This window comes from Nerophis ophidion, linkage group LG13, assembly GCF_033978795.1.
Source record: "Nerophis ophidion isolate RoL-2023_Sa linkage group LG13, RoL_Noph_v1.0, whole genome shotgun sequence".
In the NCBI taxonomy this organism is placed as follows: Eukaryota; Metazoa; Chordata; class Actinopteri; order Syngnathiformes; family Syngnathidae; genus Nerophis; species Nerophis ophidion.
The window spans coordinates 28,072,475-28,094,568 of NC_084623.1; the positions used below are offsets into that span (position 1 = coordinate 28,072,475).

The 22,094-nt window shown below is 38.6% G+C and overlaps 1 protein-coding gene across 50 annotated transcripts in view; it reads left to right on the plus strand.

Moving 5' to 3' along the window:
- The window catches only part of lrrfip1a (leucine rich repeat (in FLII) interacting protein 1a), a 130,228-nt gene that overhangs the window by 101,161 nt on the left and 6,973 nt on the right, over window positions 1-22,094 (plus strand). For 47 of the 50 annotated variants that reach the window (XM_061918678.1, XM_061918663.1, XM_061918669.1 and 44 more), the window contains 2 exons: window positions 2,662-2,770; window positions 6,869-10,378. In XM_061918678.1, coding sequence (XP_061774662.1) covers window positions 2,662-2,770; window positions 6,869-10,098 — 3,339 coding nt within the window. In that variant the 3' untranslated portion in view covers window positions 10,099-10,378. Of the gene's footprint in view, window positions 1-2,661; window positions 2,771-6,868; window positions 10,379-14,100; window positions 14,151-18,847; window positions 18,963-19,025; window positions 19,106-19,170; window positions 19,276-22,094 lie in introns of those variants that run through there. The other 3 variants (XM_061918713.1, XM_061918711.1, XM_061918712.1) reach the window with 2 other exon arrangements.

Here is a 22,094-nt window from a genome sequence, read left to right on the forward strand (position 1 = left end):
ACATAATACTAGAACTAGATCGTTTTAACAAGCGATTAAAAAATAACACAAATAATTAAAAAAGTTGCTAATATTTACATGGATTCGCAAAGGATTAACAGCTAAACAAAACTATGAGTCTAATTATTATGGTAATCAATAATTAAGCCTATTACTTACATTTGTAGACTTATCTTTGTTTCATGCCACAGTGTTAGCATGCATTGTATAACTTTGGAAATTTCTCCACTCCCTCTATAACTTTGGAAATTTCTCCACTCCCTCGATATCTAGGGAGGTTCCTGAGCTTACTTTGTTTCGAGGGAAATTCCCCTTACCTGACAGTCTCAAAGGCTAAAACAGGGTTCGGAGTATTCAGAGTGGGCCATAATCGCTTTGTCCGTTCACAGTAAGACATCAGAATCAGCTTTATCGGCCATGTACATTTTCACACACAAAAAATTTGACTTGGTACACTGTGCTTTCTTTTTCAATTTAAACTATAACAATATAAACAAGTACATAAATAACTAATATGTTCAAGGCTAATAAATAACAGTACAATGGTGAATAGAGCAAAGCAAAAAGATAATGAAGTGACCGATTAATGTCCCAACAAGTTCAAAAGTTGTTTTGTTTTCCAGCGTTCCTCAGGTTGATAGTCTGAGGGAAGTAACTATTCTTCTGATGGGCTGTGTTGGCATACAGTGATTTGTAATGCCGATGGAGGGTAGGAGTTTAAAAAGTTTGTGACTTGGCTGCGGGGAACTTCTCCTGAAGTCCACTGTCATCTCCACAATCTTGAGCGGGTTATCTCCAGATGGTTTTGACTTCACCAGAGAGCCAACTGTACTATCTCCGTTTATAGGCAGGTTTATAGAGTAGTCGTCATCCTGGATGACACCGATGACGGTGGTATCATCTGTGAACTTCAAGAGTTTCACAGAAGGATCCTCCGAGGTGTAGTCACTGGTGTAGAGGGAGAAAAGCAGTGGGGTGAGAACACACCCATTGGGGGTGCCAGTGCCGTTTGTCTGAGTGCTGCATGTGATGTTCCCAAGCCTTATTTTCTGCCGTCTGTCAGGAAGTTGGTGATCCACTGACAGGTGGAGTAGGCCAGGACTGTGAGCTGGGTTTGTTTCCGGTGCAGGATATCTGGGATGATAGTGTTAAATGCAGAAATCAAGTCCACAAACAGGATCCGAGCGTAGATCCCTGGGTAGTCAAGTTGCTGCAGGATGTGGTTCAGTCCTATGTTGACTGCATCCTCCATCAACATTTTTGCCTGATAGGCAAACTGCAGGGGCCTGTGATGCTATTCTAGGGGGTCAGAACCAGTCTCTCAAAGGACTTCATGACCACAGGCATCTGGGCTACATGTCTGTAGTCATTGAGTTCTGTGATAGCAGGTCTCTTTGAAACAGGGCTGATGGTGGAGCTTTTGAAGCAAGAGGGCATGTCGCAGAGCTCCAGTGATGAGTTGAAGATCTGTGTGAAGATGGGGGCCAGCTGCTCAGCACAGACTCTCATTTAGGACACAGTCTGGTCGTTGAGTCTTTCTGTTTTTTGTTTCTGGAAGAGCTGGGACAGATCCTTTTTCCAGATCCAAAGTGCAGAGCATCAGAGGGGAACAGTGAGGAGGCTTTGGGGAGCAGGTATGGCAAGAGACTGAATGTTGTGGTGGATGGTTGTGAAAACCTGCAGTAGAACCTGTTCAGGTTCTCAGCCAGTCTATTGTTACCTGCAGGGTGAGGGTGGGTTTCCTGTTTGGGACGTCTCGCAGGCCTTTCCAAACTGTCGCGGGGTCATAAGTGACAAGTTTTGTTTTAGTTTCTCGTTTTAGCTTCTTTTAGCTGATCAACTTCAAAGCCACTCTTGTCAGTACAATCAAAGCAAGCTTGTAACTGCTGCTTTGAATCATTTGACCATCTCTTCACAGTCCTTAATACAGGCTTAGCAGTTTTAAAACATAATGTAAGCATCTGTCTGTCCGTTTACATAAACATAATGTAAGCATATTATTGTAAAAGTAAAAATTGGCCCTAGTGTGTAAATGTGAGTGTGAATGCTTGTCTCTCGATCTTTGTTGACCCTGTGATGACGTGGTGACTTTTCCTGGGTGTACCCTGCCTTCAGCCCCATTGCAGTTAAGATAGCCTGTAACTGCTGATTTGATTCATTTGACCATCTCTTCACAGTCCTTATTACAGGCTTAACAGTTTTTAAACACAATGTAAGCATCTGTCTGTCCAGTCACATAAACATAATGTAAGCATATGTTTGTCCGTTCACATAAACATGATGTAAACATCTTTCCGTTTAATTATATCAATTTGATGATGAAGTATTACTTGTTTTTATTATTGTGATGCGGAAGTTTTTTTTTATTTATATTAATGTGATGATGAAGTATAAATTATCACCTGAGTTTGATGATGAAGTATTATTTATTTACATTAACTGTATGATAAAGTATTTATGTATATTGGTGCAATGATGGAGTATTATTTATTTATATTAGTGTAGTAGTGAGGTATTTATTTTGATGTGATGATAAAGTATTATTTGTTTACCTGAGTGTGATGCTAAGTATTATTTATTTATTCAAGTATGATGATGAAATATTAGATTGTTCTTAATACGGGTATAATACTACTAATAATAATAACAATGTTCTTCCAGAAACATGGCGTGGTATTGAGCATCAATGGCGGGGCTGCTGAAATGGACACAGCAATCAGCAGCCGCGAGGATTGCAGCAGCTCCCAAACTGAAGTAAACTGCATGCTGGGTAAAAATACAGACGTAATCTTTTTCTCTTTGCCAACTAAAGGATTTCATTCCAAAATGCTAACACTAAAAAAAAAACAGTTTTTCCATCACATTGTTTGAAAATGTTTATAGACTTGTCCAGGGTGTACCCCGCCTTCCGCCCGATTGTAGCTGAGATAGGCGCCAGCGCCCCCCGCGACCCCGAAAGGGAATAAGCGGTAGAAAATGGATGGATGGATATATTCTTCTAGAATTTATTGGAATTTGAGCGAAATACTTTTTGGAGTGAACTCTTCAGTTTTCATACTTTACTTTTATCTCTATTTTACACTAACCTCAAGGAGAACTATGCATTTACTCACACCATTTGTCATGGGATGATTAAATTCCCTCTTCCTCTCCTGGCCCCAATCCTTTCCACTGATCATTCATCTTACAAATGTTATTCATGTTTCCATTACTTTTATTCTGATGTGTTACTGCACTAATCTTATTGAATTCTACTCTGTAAGGCAGATGCTGTCATTAACTACTAGCAGGAGAAGCAATCTCATCTAATGAAAGTTCGGACAAAATAACTTGACTTTGCAGTATTTTGAATCTTCATATTTGATTTACGTTATTACATAGCCATGAAATCAAGGTAATATTAATTATGTAGTATATTTTGTGTACCTGGCTGCTGGCATAAACACAATTTTTTACACTACAGGCTGGCACACATAAATCTGAAAATATTTTTTAATCTGTTACATTAAGATAAAAAAATCAGAGTTTGAGCAGTTTTGATGGTTATGTGTGTGGTGTGTTATGATCATATCAACACAGCATAACCTCACAGAGTTTATGCAATCACAGCATCTCTCTTTCTCTCTCGCTCTCTCTCGTTCTCTGTTTTAAAAAACTTTTTTGCAGGATGCATGTTTACTGTATTCTTATGTTAATATTCAACTAACTTAAGGTGAATTCACAAATTGCTACAATGATTAGGGCATGTATGGGTATCAGTATCGGCAATACTAGCCCGGATTGATACCGAAATTTACAGTATTGCCCACTCCTAGAGATGGGACAAAATGGCGAAAAATAGTTATAGCAGGCAGTCAACCACCGTAGCAACGACCGTAAAAACAAGCAATATAGAAGAGGACATATGAGGATGGAATGATATTGATTTTGGAAATATTTTTGAAAGACAATTACCAAACCCAAAAAAAAGACTTATAATTTAGTGAGCGAGCTGACAAAGTAGCTGCAATTCTTTTTTTTGTTAAGTGATTGGCCACTTTCTGTATTACCTGTATTTAACAATTCATGCAGAAATCAGTCGGGACGCGTCGGTTTTCCTCAAAAGGTCGTAATTACGATTGTTGGCCTTAACCATTTTAGAGCCAGTTATTGGAACAAATTATCTTCTAACACGCCTTGAACCATTAAACAATCTTATAAGACATAAAATAATCAGGCGTTTGCTGTCTGGGAAGGTGCAAAATCAGGACCAAAACAGCCCAATAAGTGTAAAACCCCGCTGAAAGGGGAACCACACTTTTTTTGGAATGTTGCATATCGTTCACAATCATTATGAAAGACATGACGACGGATGGATTTTTTTAAGGCATTGTAAATATCAAATAAACGTAAATAAAAGTCTGCTTACATCGGAGACAATGGAAACTCCCCTATTTTGCCCATAAAATCCGATAAATAACCATTTAAAAATGCAAACAATACTTCATTTACAATTCATGATTTGAATATTAACCAAGTATTAATGATATTGTTATTATAAGCACTAACTATGGATGATGTTCGAAACCGGTTCTCCTGATTGTTCGATAAGAAAATAACTGATTCCATGGATTTGAATCCCTTTTTGAGAACCGGTTCCTGTATCGAAGCCATTGTACTATATTTTTGCGACCATGGGGCTCACCGTATTAAAAGGCGCCATGACAGTTACGGGTGCTATTTCTGTATTTAAGGCATAAATAAGGTGCAGCATATTTTTGGCCGCAGGCATGGTTAACTATACACTACCTTAAAACATACGCTAGCTTAAAACATACGCTAGCATGCTGTTTTAAAAAGGGAGCAAAGCTAAGTTGGGTTGTAATTTATTGAAGTATTTATCAATGTACTCACTTTATTTTTTTATCAATCCTCATCCACAAATCCATCAAAGTCCTCATCTTCTGTGTCCGAAATGAACAGCTGGGTAAGTTCTCAATCAAACACGCCAGATTCCCTCTCGTCATTTTCAAAGTCAGTGTTGTTGTCCATTAGCATAGCAAACTGGCATAACATTAAAAACCAACTTCTCTAGCCTCGTTATGCGTATGGATTCGCTTCCGTGCTGGTCCCCTTCTTCTCCACAGTGTGATCGGATGTCAAAAGTGAGCAGCACCTCGTCCGTGTTGGTGATGTGTTTGTCGGCAATTATTTTATTTACAACGCACATAGCAGCACTAAATGCTCACTGGGGGCGTGCCTTTAGCGTCCTCTCTCAACTGAAACCTTCACCCTATAATGGTTGCATGCTGTCCTCAGTCATGTCTGCTTTTCCTCCATCCTCCATATAAACAGCGTGCCAGCACAGTCATATAACATCTATGGCTTTTGGAACTCAATGCACACACAACAACCTATCTGGATTCGATAAGGAATCGGTTCGATAAGAGGATTCGATAATGGGCTTGAACACGATAATTTCTTAACCAACATCATTCCTAGCGCTAACACAGACAAACTATTTATAGTTAATTTATAGTTTATAGCTGATGTTTACATTATCGAGTGGTCTGCTGCTTTCTCGCTTCCCTGCTCCCTGTACGTTTATTATAGATCATAAATCATGCATCTCACCTGGACAGAAGGTGGCTGGTTATATAATCCAACAAGTTGGGACACTATGACCGCCACTTAGGACCTGGAACTGGCGAGAACAACACAAAAAGCACTTTTTCCCCCTGTCCCGCCACCCCATTTCTTTGCAAGGATTATGAGACATTTATCACCTAAATCATCATATCAGTCGGCATCCAAATGACAGCAGACTTTGCACAGTAAGTGATGTTTTATTATGTTTGTTGGCTCTCATGAAGTCTACAGTGAGTATTCATCTGTGATGAAGAAAAAAAAGAAATAAGCAAATGTGATGCGTTTTTTAAATTAATGTACCGTGTATGCTTAAAATGATAAAAAAATACGGGAATATTAATGTCATTATAACTGTGCCTTTTACTACATTACATATGTTCTTACATTATGTACTGTATATAAAACCCTAATGGAGATGTTTGGATGTTTTTAAAGGCACTCTATCGGCCAAATTGAATGACTCCATTGTAAGCGGACTTTTGATCGCATTTATTTAGTATTTGGAATGCATTTTTAAAAATCCATCCGTCGTCATGTCTTTCATATTGATTGTGAACGTTAGGAAAAATTCCAAAAAAGTCCAGTTCCCCTTTAAATCAATGCTTTTTTTCCTTGACATATGAAAAGGACAGTAGCCAGATTGTTTTTTGACACCTCAACAAAAGCACTAGCTAATAATACAGACAAGAAAGTCAGAATCCGTGCTTTCTATAATCTAAGAGTAGTTATAGAAGCTCGATGCTAAAAATCCCCAAAATCATAACATTTTTGGGAATAAAAGAGCTGCGATTCCAAGAGTCGCTCCTGTACCTCTTTCTTTAAGTGTGTAGTTATCTCTTAAAAAACCTAACATTCTCTGTATAAGTTATCACAGGAAAAACTATTTTTGTGAAAACTTTACTTATCAATCATTACAAGTACCATTGTCTCAAATGTTGTTTTCAAATTAAATATGAGTGTTACTGGCATTAAGTGGTGCGGTGAAGAACTCGATCAATTGTGTAAGTCTTTGCAAACCACTACACTGATACTAATACCCCACACATGTTCTGGTGATCATATAAGAAAATACCTTTGTTCTCCTTCCTGCTTTTTTTTTTTACATCTTTCCTTGGTCATCTCGACTATGCAGAATCAACAAGAACTTTGTCTTGACTTCCGCTGTTTCTTCTCTACTCATGATGTCTCAAGTGCGGGTGTGTTGGCCATTTATCACTGTATGCTCTTCATGGTTTCTCAGGAAGCTCAGTGGACGCTCAGTTAAGAAGTAGTGGAAAGGAAGCGGTGGATCAAGAGCAGCATCAAGATGTGTTTGAGGAAATCCAAACAAGTCGTTTGAGCGCTGATACGCTGTCTAATACTGACAAGGCATCAATAGTGGAATCCTGCAGCACATTGCAATCCTCAAAAGAACATGAAATACCTCTCAAAGTAGTCAATGGTGGCCAAAGGTTGGAATGGCAGGCTGAAGTTGATAAACTCCCAATCACAAAAGTCTTCAATGAACTCCTTCTCAGTTCGGAGTTGGAAGAAAATGCAAGTCATTCTGAAGATGTTCCACATGTCAAGTCAGATTTAGAGGAGATAGTTACAACAACCAATGATGTTTTTAAAGATAAGTTTATTAACGTCTTTGAGGAGAACCCACACAAACCCAAAACCATACAGAAATGTCATTTGATAAACACACAATCATGTCTACAAAATGTTATTCATTCAGAATCCCGTACACAAGAAGATTCTAAAGATTCAGAATCATGTCTGGAAAAAGTCAAAGATGCAGTATCATGTTCACAGCGAAAATGTACAAAAGATTCTGAATTGCGTCCCCAAGTAGGAAATGTAAAAGTACTTGAGTCTGAGGCTATCCTAGGTGTTTCAAACACTGAACACCATTGTGGAAGTGAAAATGCTGAGACTAAAAATAATGAAGGAGAAGAAATACAAATAGAGGCTCCACCTAAAAGTGTTAATGCTCTTGGGAAAAAGAAGAAAAAGAAGAGGAGAGGCACAAAGAAAGGAGTGTCCTGTAAGGAAATAATTCAATCTAAGCACAATGATAGAATATGTCCAAAAAAAATCCAACTTGCAGCACTTTCAGAATGTAGCACTGATGGTCACATCTGTGAATGCATTCAAGAATCTTCTGCTGATCAGGTTATCAAAGAGACCGACCAGCATCAGGCTACTGAACAAATGGAACACACTGAAGTCTCAAATGTTGAACAGCCAAACAAATCCAAGATGGATTCCTTTAGTGGTCAATGGAATAATGAAAAGCACTTGAAAGCAGTGCAGGAACCAGGCGAGGATCGAATTTTAAAAGAGACGGACAGGCAAGATGCTAAACGAGTCGATTCTGCACAAGCAGAACACCACGAAACATCAATCGTTCAAAACCCCAAAGAATCAAACATGGATTTAATGTTCAATACAGATGAACACAATCATGAGCAGAATGTGGAAGCAGAAGTAGACATAAAAGATGAAAAAATCTCTCTACCTTTACCACTCAGTCAAACACAAAGTGATCAGCACACAGACCAACAGAACTTGGAACAAACTTTAGAATCTGTGAAAAGTGAGGGAGGATCTACACGGAGTTCTGATCCAAGGTTAAGTTTTTGTATTGACTTTATTAGCACCAACACCAATAAAAGTTTGGAGAAAGAGGACATGCCAACTGCAGACACACAAGATGACGTGACAACCTTAGACACACAGGATGACATGACAACTGTAGACACACAAGATGGTTTGACAACAGTAGACACACAAAATGACGTGACAACCATAGAAACACAGAAAGTCGTGACAATTGTAGACACACAAGATGACATAACCGTAGACGCACATGGCGTGACAACCACAGACACACAAGACATGACAATCACAAACACACAAGACGTGACAGACACACATGACGTGACAAACGTAGACACACAAGAGGATGTGACAACTGTAGACACAGAAGATGTCATGACAATTGAAGACACAATGGATGACGTGACAACCATAGAAACACAGAAAGTCGTGACAATTGTAGACACACAAGATGACATAACCGTAGACGCACATGGCGTGACAACCACAGACACACAAGACATGACAATCACAAACACACAAGACGTGACAGCCACAGACACACATGACGTGACAAACGTAGACACACAAGATGACGTGATAACAGTCGACATACAAGATGATGTGACAACTGTAGACACAGAAGATGACATGACAATTGAAGACACAATGGATGACGTGACGACTGTAGACACAGAAGATCACGTGACCACCATAGACAGACAAGACAATGGAGCTGCAAAGTGTAATAATGAAATAACAGAAGTGGAAAGTAATGTTAAAAATGAAAGCCATATTCACTTGTCTGTGACTGAGGAGTCTACTGTCCAACTCCCAGAGTCACCATCTGAACTGTCTGCTGCGAAGAACTCCAACAATGATGATGTGCTCACTGGGGGTTCTGATAAAGGCCGGCTAGTGAGAACGTGTACAAATCAAAAGGATGAAGAGCCACAAGTAGGAAGCAGAGAAATATATTTTCCGTCTGTTACCAATCCCAATCATATATTGGATGAAACCTCCAACCTGTCTGAAATTGAGGAAGAACATGAATTGTTGGATTTAGTGAAGCCAAAGAACTCTTCACATGAGCATGACATTGATAAGACTCAGACTGAACGTTTGACTTTGGGTTATGAAGATCAGATTGATGATGCTGCCTCCGACACACAGGGGCAGACACAAAGCTCTCCTTATAATATCAGTCCCATGATTGTGCAGCAACTTACTACTGAGCAATTAGCCTCTGAAGACAATCCCACGGAGCACAAAAACGGCAAAAGTGACCAGAAAAGTCTGATTGCACAACCACTGCTGGAATCATCAAGTGTAAAGAAGTCTGAGCCCAGTAACACAAGTAACTCCGAGCAGTGCAGTGAGGAGGACACCGAAGAAAATGAGGAAGGACAATCCTTTGATTTTGATGACCTGAACACAGATGTGGCTGTAGAAATACACACCACTATAGACCAGGATGACAAGAGTGAAATGTGTGTGCCACAAGGGAAGCAAATGGAAGATGAGGTGTGTACTGATGCAGCTTCAGTAAACAAAGATGCTGTAAAGAAACACAGCGTTTTGGTTCCTTTGGAAGCTTCATCTAAAAATCTAGGAATTGTGGAGGAGCATGAGGAAAAATTGGGGAAGATTAGTGCGATGGATGAGCAAACCTTTGTTCCAAAAGACAGACAGTCTTCCAAAGCTGGGGGGTTTGGTGTTTTACAAAACACAAGTAAAGACCAGGCTGTGCCTTTACCAGTAGAAGAAGCTTTAGATGTTGTTGAACAACTGCATGAAGTAGGTGCAAACAGAGTGACCGTAAAAGATGTGAAGAACAATTGCAAGAAAGGAAAAACCAAAGGCAAAGAGGATTGCAAGATGACTTAGATGAAGACTTCAACATTAAATATAGCGGTATTTTGTTGATGAAGTAGAACATTTAACAGTTTCTTTTCCAGGTTTGTTTGATTTTCTGTGAACTTCAAATTTCATATTTTTGTGTTATATTTGCAAAAAAATAAGTCATTTGAACTTTTAGAATGTAAAATGCAAGCTTCTGTCAGCAGCTGTTTTGGTCAAAGTCATTCAGCCATCTTCTCCATCCGTAGACCGAAGAAACAATTCTGTCATATGACAGTAAACGACAATAAAGTTGGATTTGATTTAATGTCGTAGTTACTAAATAATATAAAGACTCATCCGGGTCATGGTAATCCCTCAAAGTTGAATGGAGGTCTCGTTAGTTAAAACACATCTACGTTGTACTTTCAAAATTAAAAAAATTGTAAAAACATATTAAACCTGAAAAAAATTAAGAAATAGAATATTTGAACTCACAATTTGCAGAATCCATCGTAAGCCGTAAGCCAGGGGTACTGATCATAGCTGGTTGATTCGATTGTAAGTGGCAGACAAACCGTTTCACTGGCTGCAACAGGTTGGATACCTTGGGGGTCAGCTGACCTCGTTTCACAGGATCTAGCTTATCTTGTAATGTCCTTCTTGAAGATAGTCTTGCAGGTATATGTGCAACCTATTTAACGTTTTCCTTTCCTTCAGCCATCGTGTAAAACAGTGGTTCTCAACCTTTTTTCAGTGATGTACCCCCTGTGAACATTTTTTTTAATTCAAGTAATTCCTAATCAAAACACAGCATTTTTGGTTGGAAAAAAAGAGATAAAGAAGTAAAATACAGCACTATGTCATCAGTTTTTGATTTATTTAATTGTATAACAGTGCAAAATATTGCTCATTTGTAATGGTCTTTCTTAAACTATTTGGAAAAAAAGATATGAAAATAACTAAAAACTTGTTGAAAAATAAACGAGTGATTTAATTACAAATAAAGATTTCTACACAAAGAAATAATCATTAACTTAAAGTGCCCTATTTGGGGATCGTAATAGAGATCCATCTGGATTCATGAACTCAATTCTAAACTTTTCTTCACAAAAAAAGGAATCTTTAACATCAATATTTGTGGAAAATGTCCACAAAAAATCTACCTGTCAACACTGAATATTGCATTGTTGTATTTATTTTTTTCAGTTTATGAACTTACATTTATATTTTGTTGACATATTATTCAATAAATATATTTATAACGGATTTTTGAATCGTTGCTATTTTTAGAATATTTTTTTAAAATCTCAGATACCCCGTGGCATACCTTCAAGTACCCCCAGGGGTACGCGTACCCATATTTAAGAACCACTGGTGTAAAAAAGTGAGTAAGTCTCCGAATTCTCTGCTAGCTAAGTGTAGCTCCCATGCAGAGTCACAAGTGAGTACCCAATCACAGGAGGCGTTAATGTCAAGTTCAAAGGTTAAATATGTGGCAACCTAGGGATGTTTCATGCAACGCTGGCAACAAGCTAGCTGAATTCTGATTGGATAAAAGCTCTTATAAAAACAGCTACACTGGAGCCTAACATGACATGAAAAAGATATGATGAATACATTCATTTATTTAGGGAAAATACATTAAAAACAAAATTAACTTATCAATTTATGATCATGATTTGTGTTAGGTCAACAGAGAAAGCCTTGCTGGCTCTGACGGCCGACTGCTGTGGGTTTTCTTTCAAGTGTAGTGGCCCTTTGGTTTTTGGTGGTTTTAAAAAAGACCCAGATAGGACCTAGGTGATGGGAGTCGAAGAGTAGGCACTGGTCTGTGTGGTTAGATTTTCTGGAGGCCCATGAACACAAGCTACGAGTTGTCGGAACCCTTAAAAAAAGAGAAAAAGGTCACACCTGTTTATTATAGACTTGCGTGAACACTCAGCAGAGACTGCTTTAACACATTCAGAACTGAAGAAACCTTTTGGATTGAAGTAGGAACGTCTTCAACTACAACAAGAAGTCCTGGTTCAAAATAGGACTTTATCGGATTATCTATTTCCATGGAGTTAACATGTTGAGTTTATTAGCAAAATGTATTTGTCTCTATATGCTTAACTCCACTCAATTAACATGTCCTTCCACAAATAAAAGACAAATATACTGATGCAATAATTCTTAAATGTTTTGTATAAGACATCTTCCAACTTGTAGTACAAACCTCGTTTCCATATGAGTTGGGAAATTGTGTTGGATGTAAATATAAAGGGAATACAAAGATTTGCAAATCCTTTTCAACCCATATTCAATTGAATGCACTACAAAGACAACATATTTGATGTTCAAACTCATAAACTTTCTTTTTTTTTGCAAGTAGTAATTAACTTAGAATTTCATGGATGCAACACGTGCTAAAGTAGTTGGGAAAGGGCATGTTCACCACTGTGTTACATCACCTTTTCTTTTAACAACAATCAATAAACATTTGGGAACTGAGGAAACTAATTGTTGAAGCTTTGAAAGTGGAATTCTTTCCCATTCTTGTTTTATGTAGCGCTTCAGTCGTTCAACCGTCCGTGGTCTCCGCTGTCGTATTTTATGCGCCACACATTTTCGATGGGAAACAGGTCTGGACTGCAGGCGGGCCAGGAAAAAACCCGCACTCTTTTTTTTACGAAGCCACGCTGTTGTAACACGTGCTGAATGTGGCTTGGCATTGTCTTGCTGAAATAAGCAGGGGCGTCCATGAAAAAGACGGCGCTTAGATGGCAGCATATGTTGTTCCAAAACCTGTGTGTACCTTTCGGCATTAATGGTGCCTTCACAGATGTGTAAGTTACACATACCTTGGGCACTAATGCACCCCCATACCATCACAGATGCTGGTTTTTGAACTTTGCGTCGATAACAGTCTGGATGGTTCGCTTCCCCTTTGACATGCTTTCGAATATTTCCAAAAACAATTTGAAACGTGGACTCGTCAGACCACAGAACACTTTTCCACTTTGCATCAGTCTATCTTAGATGATCTCGGGCCCAGAGAAGCCAGCAGCGTTTCTGGATGTTGTTGATAAATAGTTTTCGCTGTGCATAGTAGAGCTTTAACTTGCACTTACAGATGTAGCAACAAACTGTATTTAGTGACAGTGGTTTTCTGAAGTGTTCCTGAGCCTATGTGGTGATACCCTTTAGAGATTGGTGTCGGTTTTTGATACAGTGCCGTCTGAGGGCTCGAAGGTCACGGTCATTCAATGTTGGTTTCCGGCCATGCCGCTTACGTGGAGTGATTTCTCCAAATTCTCTGAACCTTTGGTGATATTATGGACCGTAGATGTTGAAATCCCTTAATTTCTTGCAATTGCACTTTGAGAAACGTTGTTCTTAAACTGTTTGACTATTTGCTCATGCAGTTGTGGACAAAGGGGTGTGCCTCGCCCCATCCTTTCTTGTGAAAGACTGAGAAGTTTTTGGGAAGCTGTTATTATACCCAATCATGGCACCCACCAGTTCCCAATTAGCCTGCACACCTGTGGGATGTTCCAAATAAGTGTTTGATGAGCATTCCTCAACTTTATCAGTATTTATTGCCACTTTCCCTAACTTCTTTGTCACGTGTTGCTGGCATCAAATTCTAAAGTTAATGATTATTTGCAAAAAAAAAATGTTTATGAGTTTGAACATCAAATATGTTGTCTTTGTAGCATATTCAACTGGATATGGGTTGAAAAGGATTTGCAAATAATTGTATTCCGTTTATATTTACATCTAACACAATTTCCCAACTCATATGGAAACAGGGTTTGTACATCCAAATATTGTTGTTTGGAAAACTTGTCCTCTCCTGAGTGTGTGCATGTTAACACTCCCATCACGTTCCTTGATGCACTTTGCATGCACCTGACCCAGTCCCCTCACATCGCCTCTGGCCCCACCCACTCCTGGTATGACGTTACCTCATTACTTCAATTTTGTATTAGCTTGCATGAATTGAAATTTTCTCAATTTTGACCAAGTATCGTTTTTTCTAAAGTATATTTGATTTTTTTCTAGAGATTCGCCTCAGGAAACTAGTGGACGAGCGAGAAAAAATGATAGAGCAAGTAAGCCTGATGTTTTTTCATCTGATTGAACAGTTTTGATAGGGGTAAGGTTCTGTGTGGTCCAGTACTGTTCTTCCATACGCACATCATCCATGTCTTTACTCTGCCATTCACAACAATGCTAATCTAGATGATTAATATCAAAATACACTCCTGATCAAAACTGTGAGACCAGCTGAAACTGTTCTAAAATTTCCATTTTGAATTGGTTGATCTTAAAGTACTACAATGATATTTTTTTATATATATTTAAAACACCTCCTTGTGCTATACATAAAATGTAATGGTGGTTATTTGGTCAACATTTTGCAAAGATTAGGTTTTACAGACTGTCTTCGGGACACCTTCTGACCGCCTTTTAAGGGTGCGCTGTTTTTTGGCAGGCTTATTTACATGCCAAAGTCTTCTCCCTGCCAACCATGTTGTAATTTTTAGCGCTTCCAAATCGAGCCTACTGACAGATATAAGTTCGAGCTACACGCTACTTTATATTAGAAATGGAAACAGCAAAAGATGTATGTGCATGTACGAGACAGTCTGCCCCACAACAAGAGGACAGACAGCGAAAAAGAAGAACCTTATTGACTACAGCGTAAGATTTTCGGTACTTACGCAAATCCCAAATACACAAAAACGGGTACCAATAGGTAAGGAGATGGTTTTGCATAATAGGTTACTTTTAAATCAGCTTAACATGAATTAACATACATCTTACCTTAGATTACGGGGCGGTTTAGCTCGGTTGGTAGAGTGGCCGTGCCAGCAACTTGAGGGTTGCAGGTTCGATTCCCGCTTCCGCCATCCTAGTCACTGCCGTTGTGTCCTTGGGCAAGACACTTTACCCACCTGCTCCCAGTGCCACCCACACTGGTTTAAATGTAACTTAGATATTGGGTTTTACTATGTAAAGCGCTTTGAGTCACTAGAGAAAAGCGCTATATAAATATAAATCACTTCACTTCATTACAACAGTGCTTCTCAGTTATTTTCTATTACACCCCCGCCCAAGAAAAACAAAAATATTTTGCGCCACCCCCACTCTCCACTGTGACTATAAATAGTATAATTTGTTCCTAACATTGTTGTAAATATACATCTGCATAAAATTGTAGGTTTATTAACATTAAAGGAAACAACACACTGGCCTGTCCTCGTCTCCCAACGTGGTTACAGTGAAGTCAAGTGCTACATGCGGTCTATCATATTCGCCCCGGCATCACACCACGCTCCCCCAAGGGGGCCCGCCCCACTATTTGAGAAGGACTGGATAAAAACAAGCTTTAAATCAGCTTTAACATGAATTAATAATCATCTTACCTTATTTACAACAGGTTGAATCAGCCTTTGGAAGTGGTGTACCCCGCCTTCCGCCCGATTGTAGCTGAGATAGGCGCCAGCGCCCCCCGCGACCCCAAAAGGGAATAAGCGGTAGAAAATGGATGGATGGATGAATCAGCCTTAGGATTAATTACCATACATCATATCCCAACTGCCGCAGAATATGTGTTCATTGCGGTTTGCTCAGATACAGCTGCTGTTTTGCACTCTTTGTGTCAACTTAGTCCTTTTTCTGATGCTTCTGAAATAAAATATGCAAGGCTTCTATTTTTACCAAATGTCAGAGCAAACAATGCATTGATAGGGGTAGAGTGGGACAAGAACTAGCACAACACGTAAACTAAATATAGCTGGTTGATAAGGTTGTAAATCTTTTGACACCTCATGATTCGATTAAATTCTTGGGGATTCTCGATTCAAAATCAAAACTTTTTTGAATAACATTTGGTGCCAGTACTATGATTAACTATATTAACTTCATAAAATGGACACTTCTGATTAATTTCTATATTACTTAAAAGAAAACGGGTTTTGTTTATTAAAATTCAAACACAAACAAGTAACACAGTCCAATACAAATAAGGCTACAAGAGAAGAATCCCACACTTCTCTTTTCTGAAGTAAATCTACAGCCCTACTGGTGGAAATTCAAAGTAAAACGCTTTGTGTTTATTATTTTTTAATACAAGCTATTTGGTGATAAATGAACACGTCATCAGTGATAAACTCCGGGTCGTAGGGTGTTTGGGGTTTTTAATAATTATAACATGTTTAATATTAATATCTTACTTACTTAAAGCACAAATATGCCGGGGGAAAAAAGGGCCATCAATTTTTAGGAGTTTTTCTGCACTTCTTTTAAAGTACAAACCCCGTTTCCATATGAGTTGGGAAATTGTGTTAGATGTACCGGTAAATATAAACGGAATACAAGGATTTCCAAATCAATTTCAACCCATATTCAGTTGAATGCACTACAAAGACAAGATATTTGATGTTCAAACTCGTAAACTTTATTTTTTTTTTGCAAATAATAATTAACTTAGAATTTCATGGCTGCAACATGTGCCAAAGTAGTTGGGAAAGGGCATGTTCACCACTGTGTTACATCACCTTTTCTTTTAACAACACTCAATAAACGTTAGGAATCTGAGAAAACTAATTGTTGAAGCTTTGAAAGTGGAATTATTTCTCATTCTTGTTGTATGTAGAGCTTTAGTCTTTCAACAGTCCGGGGTCTCCATTGTCGTATTTTATGCTTCATAATGTGCCACATATTTTAGATGGGAGACAGGTCTGGACAGCAGGCGGGCCAGTAAAGTACCCGCACTCTTACGACGAAACCCCGCTGTTGTAACACGTGGCTTGGCATTGTCTTGCTGAAATAAGCAGGGGTGTCCATGATAAAGTTGCTTGGATGACAACATATGTTGCTCCAAAACCTGTATGTACCTTTCAGCATTAATGGTGCCTTCACAGATGTATAAGTTACCCATGCCTTGGGCACTAATGCACCCCCATACCATCACAGATGCTGGCTTTTGAACTTTACGCCTATAACAATCTGGATGGTTATTTTCCTCTTTGTTCCGGAGGACACCACATCCACATTGTCCAAATATAATTTGAAATGTGGACTCGTCAGACCACAGAACACTTTTTCACTTTGCATCAGTCCATCTTAGATGAGCTCGGGCCCAGAGAAGCCAGCGGCGTTCCTTGGTGTTGTTGATAAATGGGTTTTACTTTGCATAGCAGAGTTTTAACTTGCACTTACAGATGTAGCGACCAACTGTAGTTACTGACAGTGGTTTTATGAAGTGTTCCTGAGCCCATGTGGTGATATTCTTTACACACTGATGTCGGTTTTTGATGCAGTACCGCCCGAGGGGTCAAAGGTCCATAATATCATCGCTTACGTGCAGTGATTCCTCCAGATTCTCTGAACCTTTTGATGATTTTACGGACCGTAGATGATAAAATCCCTAAATTCCTTGCAATAGTTCGTTGAGAAATGTTCTAAAACTGTTCGACAATTTGCTTACAAATTGGTGACCCTCGCTCCATCCTTGTTTGTGAATTACTTAGCAGTTCGTGGAAGCTGCTTTTATACCCAATCATGGCACCCACCTGTTCCCAATTAGCCTGCACACCTGTGGGATGTTCCAAATGAGTGTTTATGAGCATTTCTCAACTTTATCAGTATTTATGTTTTCACCTTTCCCAACTTCATTGTCAATTGTTGCTGGAATTAAATTCTAAAGTTAATGATTATTTGCACAAAAAAAAAAGTTTATCAGTTTGAACATCAAATATGTTGTCTTTATTCAACTGAATATGGGTTGAAAATGATTTGCAAATCATAGTATTCCGTTTATATTTACATCTAACACAATTTCCCAACTCATATGGAAACGGGGTTTGTATATTTTAGTGTTGAATTTTAGTCATCCTTCTGTGTTACAATGTAAGTGTGACGCTGCGTGCCCTTTTTTTTTTTTAAATGGTTTATTATGTCTGTACAGCACTTTGGCCAACTGGGGTTGTTTTTAAATACGCCATATAAATGAATAAACTGAACTGAACTGGGGCGGCGTGGATTGGTTGGTAGAGCGGCCGTGCCAGCAACTTGAGGGTTGCAGGTTCGATCTCCGCTTCCGACATCCTAATCACTGCCGTTTTGTCCTTGGGCTATATACTTTACCAACATGCTCCCAATGCCACCCACACTGGTTTAAATGTAACTTAGATAATGGGTTTCACTATGTCAAGCGCTTTGAGTCACTAGAGAAAATTGCTGTATAATTCACTTCACTAAACTGAAAACCATCAACCCTCCTCTCCAGGTGAATTTTCTGACTGTTTAATTTATTTAATATTTAATTGTATCGCAAATATGTGCACCATGCAGAAATCTCGTCATTGTGGCTCTTAAAGTTGACTTGTCTACTTAAGAGATGGGTGTTGGTGATTTTTTGCGATCTTTATAGGCAGATAAGAGTGAGTACACTCCTGGTATTTGCGCATATCTTTGATGATGTGGGACAAAACTGAAGCGATGACACAAATTGAGTAGTCAGTGTACAGTTGGCTTTGCAGCATACATTCACTTTACTTCCCCCTCAAATAAGTCAACACACATCCATTAACACTCTGACAACACCTGTTAGCAAAAAATGTGTCCAAGTTGTGAATATTTAGTGTGTACTTTTAATTTTAAGTCTTTGTACTCTTGAGCATGTCGTTCAGGAGGTTGCTGGTGGAATATTCTTTCATAACATCACAGAGTTGGTGGTTGTTGTCAAACTATGTGCCATGAAGCGATCATGAAATACTGTATGTCACTGTGATGTTTTCAGATACAGACGCTTAAAGACCAACTGGGCCAAAAAAACAACAGCACAAATGGAAGTACAAGCGCAGACGGTGAAGTTGTAGAAAACGGCAAAGATCCCAACATGGTTGAAGGGCAGAGTAAGTCACCAAGTTGACTTGTGTCTTTAATAGCAGACATCATCATGTCAGCTTATCTACCAGCAGACTGCAGCAGGCAAATAACTGACATGAAATTCAAACTGGTGAAAGCAGAACAAGAAGTGACTGCTTTACAACAAAATGTAAGTTAAAACAAGATTGCTGAAATGTTTGTGTGTACTTTATTGTACTTTGGACTTTTCTTCAGGTGAGCAGACTTGAGGGTCAGGTGATGCGCTACAAGTCAGCAGCTGAGAGTGCAGAAAAAGTGGAGGATGAGCTGAAAGCAGAAAAACGAAAGCTGCAGAGAGAAGTACCATAGTCTTTACCTTAAATATATCCTAGCGACAATGTATGATGGATGGATGGACGGACGGACGTATGGATCGATGAATGTGCGGATGGATGGATAAACTTATGGATGAATAAATCACTAGAAATAATATAGACAATAATACAAAGGTTATGAACATTTGTAATAATGAAAAGTATTCCTTCGATTATCGCAGGAGTTGTGTTCCACACCGCAAAGTAGTGACGCTATATATTTTAAGATTTACAAGAATATTTTTTGTATTTTAGGTCGTAATGCACCAAAATTTTAGTCGAAAGATTTTTATCAGCACAACAGAATGTTGTGATGACATAAATAGGAAGTATGAAATTATCTGGATTGATTGATTGATTGAAACTTTTATTAGTAGATTGCACAGTACAGTATATATTCTGTACAATTGACCACTAAATGGTAACACCCGAATAAGTTTTTTAACTTGTTTAAGTCGGGGTCCACGTTAATCAATTCACGGAAGTAAAGCAACATGTGGACATACTTCAAAATATCCACGATAGACCCACAAACAGCCATATGCTAAAGGTTTGGAAATATTAAGAGGGCAGTTTTAAAGTTATAGTTGTATTAATATTAATAGTTTTAAAGTTATTTTAAAGAGGTGAAGTACAGCTGGAGTTGCAGAGTGAGGCTAGTGTTAGCGCCTGTGAGTGCTTGCAGACAATGGAGGCTCGCTGCAGCACTCCTCTAAGGAGCATTCACACATGGTTTGTATGGCGGTTAATGGCGTTTTTTAAACAGCTGTGAACAGTGTCTAGAAAGAAGAAAGTTGAACACAACAGCAACGCAGATTGCTGCAGTGTTACCACGGACCCCAAAAGGTGGCGTAGTACTCCACTCTCCGCCGTCCCGCCCCGTAATACTTTCATGTTTAACTCCGCCATCTCTGCATCGTTGCAGTGTTCACCCCGTGAAGTCCTGGGACAAAAATGTGACTTGTGGATTATGAAGGCATTAACACAGGATCATGAATTTTGCTATGCAAATACAGAGACGAGCGTTCTTTCTTTGACAAAAGGCGATTTGAAAAACTGTCGATTTCAAACCCCCAAGCTTGCCACAAGATCGACACAGACATGTAATATGTCGGCAGCCCTCTATTCTCAGGGCTCATGAGTGACGGATGACCAGGGTTTGTTTGGTGTGAACACAGTCTTTAGCGGAGCACGGCAAATTGCGAAGCTGCCATGAACGGTCATCTAAACCGGCAATATGAAAACATATCAAGAGTCTTGAATTACTAAATTTGTTTTTATATGAAGAAGTCACTAACAGGATTGTAAAGCGCTTCCTATCAACTCAGTACCGAAAGAAAATGCTCCCTTAGTTTATACTTCAAAATTGCTGAGTTGCTCATTTCGCTGTTGAACAATAAGGGGTATAGCCTCAGACAGATCATCCAATCATCATGTAGAAGCCGAGCTTCCAGGCCACTCAAGGCTATGCCCACCTTTAATAGACTCCCAGAGATGCTGATTATCTGATGGCCAGGACAAAGCCGAGCATTTATCCAATGACAATCAAATTTATCTGCAGGAGAACAACCAGTCCTCTTTGGAGCATGCATTCAGTATTTGACTCATCAATGATTATTTCACTATTGTTATAAATATAACAGTACTAATACAATAATGTATTTTATTGTGTTGGAATACCAGGGGTAAAAGCATTTTTTAACAATTTTAAGATAGTTTTATTCTTCGAGAATGAATGTTTTCATTTTAGCGAGGTTAGTAAACAGTAGTAATAATTATTTTCCTGTGTTTCGGCCTTTGGCTGTGGTTTTCTCGTTTATGGTTTTCGGTTTTGACCAAAAAATGTGCATCTGTAATTTTAAGTCAATATTAAATCTCCACACACGGTTACCTTTTACACACACGTTTTTCCTCCTCAGTATTTGCAACATACAGAATATTAGTACTCTGGTACAAGTTATGATGCTAAAGAATTAGCTGCAGGTGATGATGGTGGTGGTGTCCAAGTGAGAAAGTTATCGAACTGTTGTCTTATTAAGAGACATTGTTGCTGTCGTCCTTACATTCTTCTCCTTCTTCTTTTGTGTAGGTACCAAGGATTCATTGATCTTGTAAAAGTAGCTCATAACTAAGCTAGCTTCTTTTAGCATAGTAATGACAAGGTCAACCTTTTCTTCTTTCTCTGGGGCTTGAATTGTGGGCCAGAAACCTTAGAAGGCACAGAACGTGTGTTTAGCATCATAAGACTAAATAAATTGAAATAGTGAATTTAGAACATGTTAATCACAATGTGGCACATCACATATTTACAGTTCACATTTCAACATGTTCAAAAAGGAGGAAAAAAGCAGATCTTTTTCAATCCTAATGTTTTCCATTTCACAGCAATTACTCCCACATCTGCTTACTTCTTGTACTCAATCTGTAACACAAACAACATTTAAATAACAAATTACTAATCCACCGGGTTCACATGAATAGATATTTTGTAATAATTTGCCGAATATGTAACAAATGATGTATTAGGATTTATTTATCAATAAGAGTCAAGGTTGATAGTAACATAGCCTTGATAGCAACAATACTTCATAGTGAAGTATCATCAGTATTTGATTTAAATATTGTAGATTCTTGATAGCAGACTATCCATAATGATGACAATACCGTATTTTTCAGAGTATAAGTCGCTCCGGAGTATGGGTTTCACCTGCCAAAAATGCATGATAAAGAAGGAAAAATATATATATAAGTCACATTTTTGGGGAAAATGTATTTGATAAAACCCAACACCAAGAATAGACATTT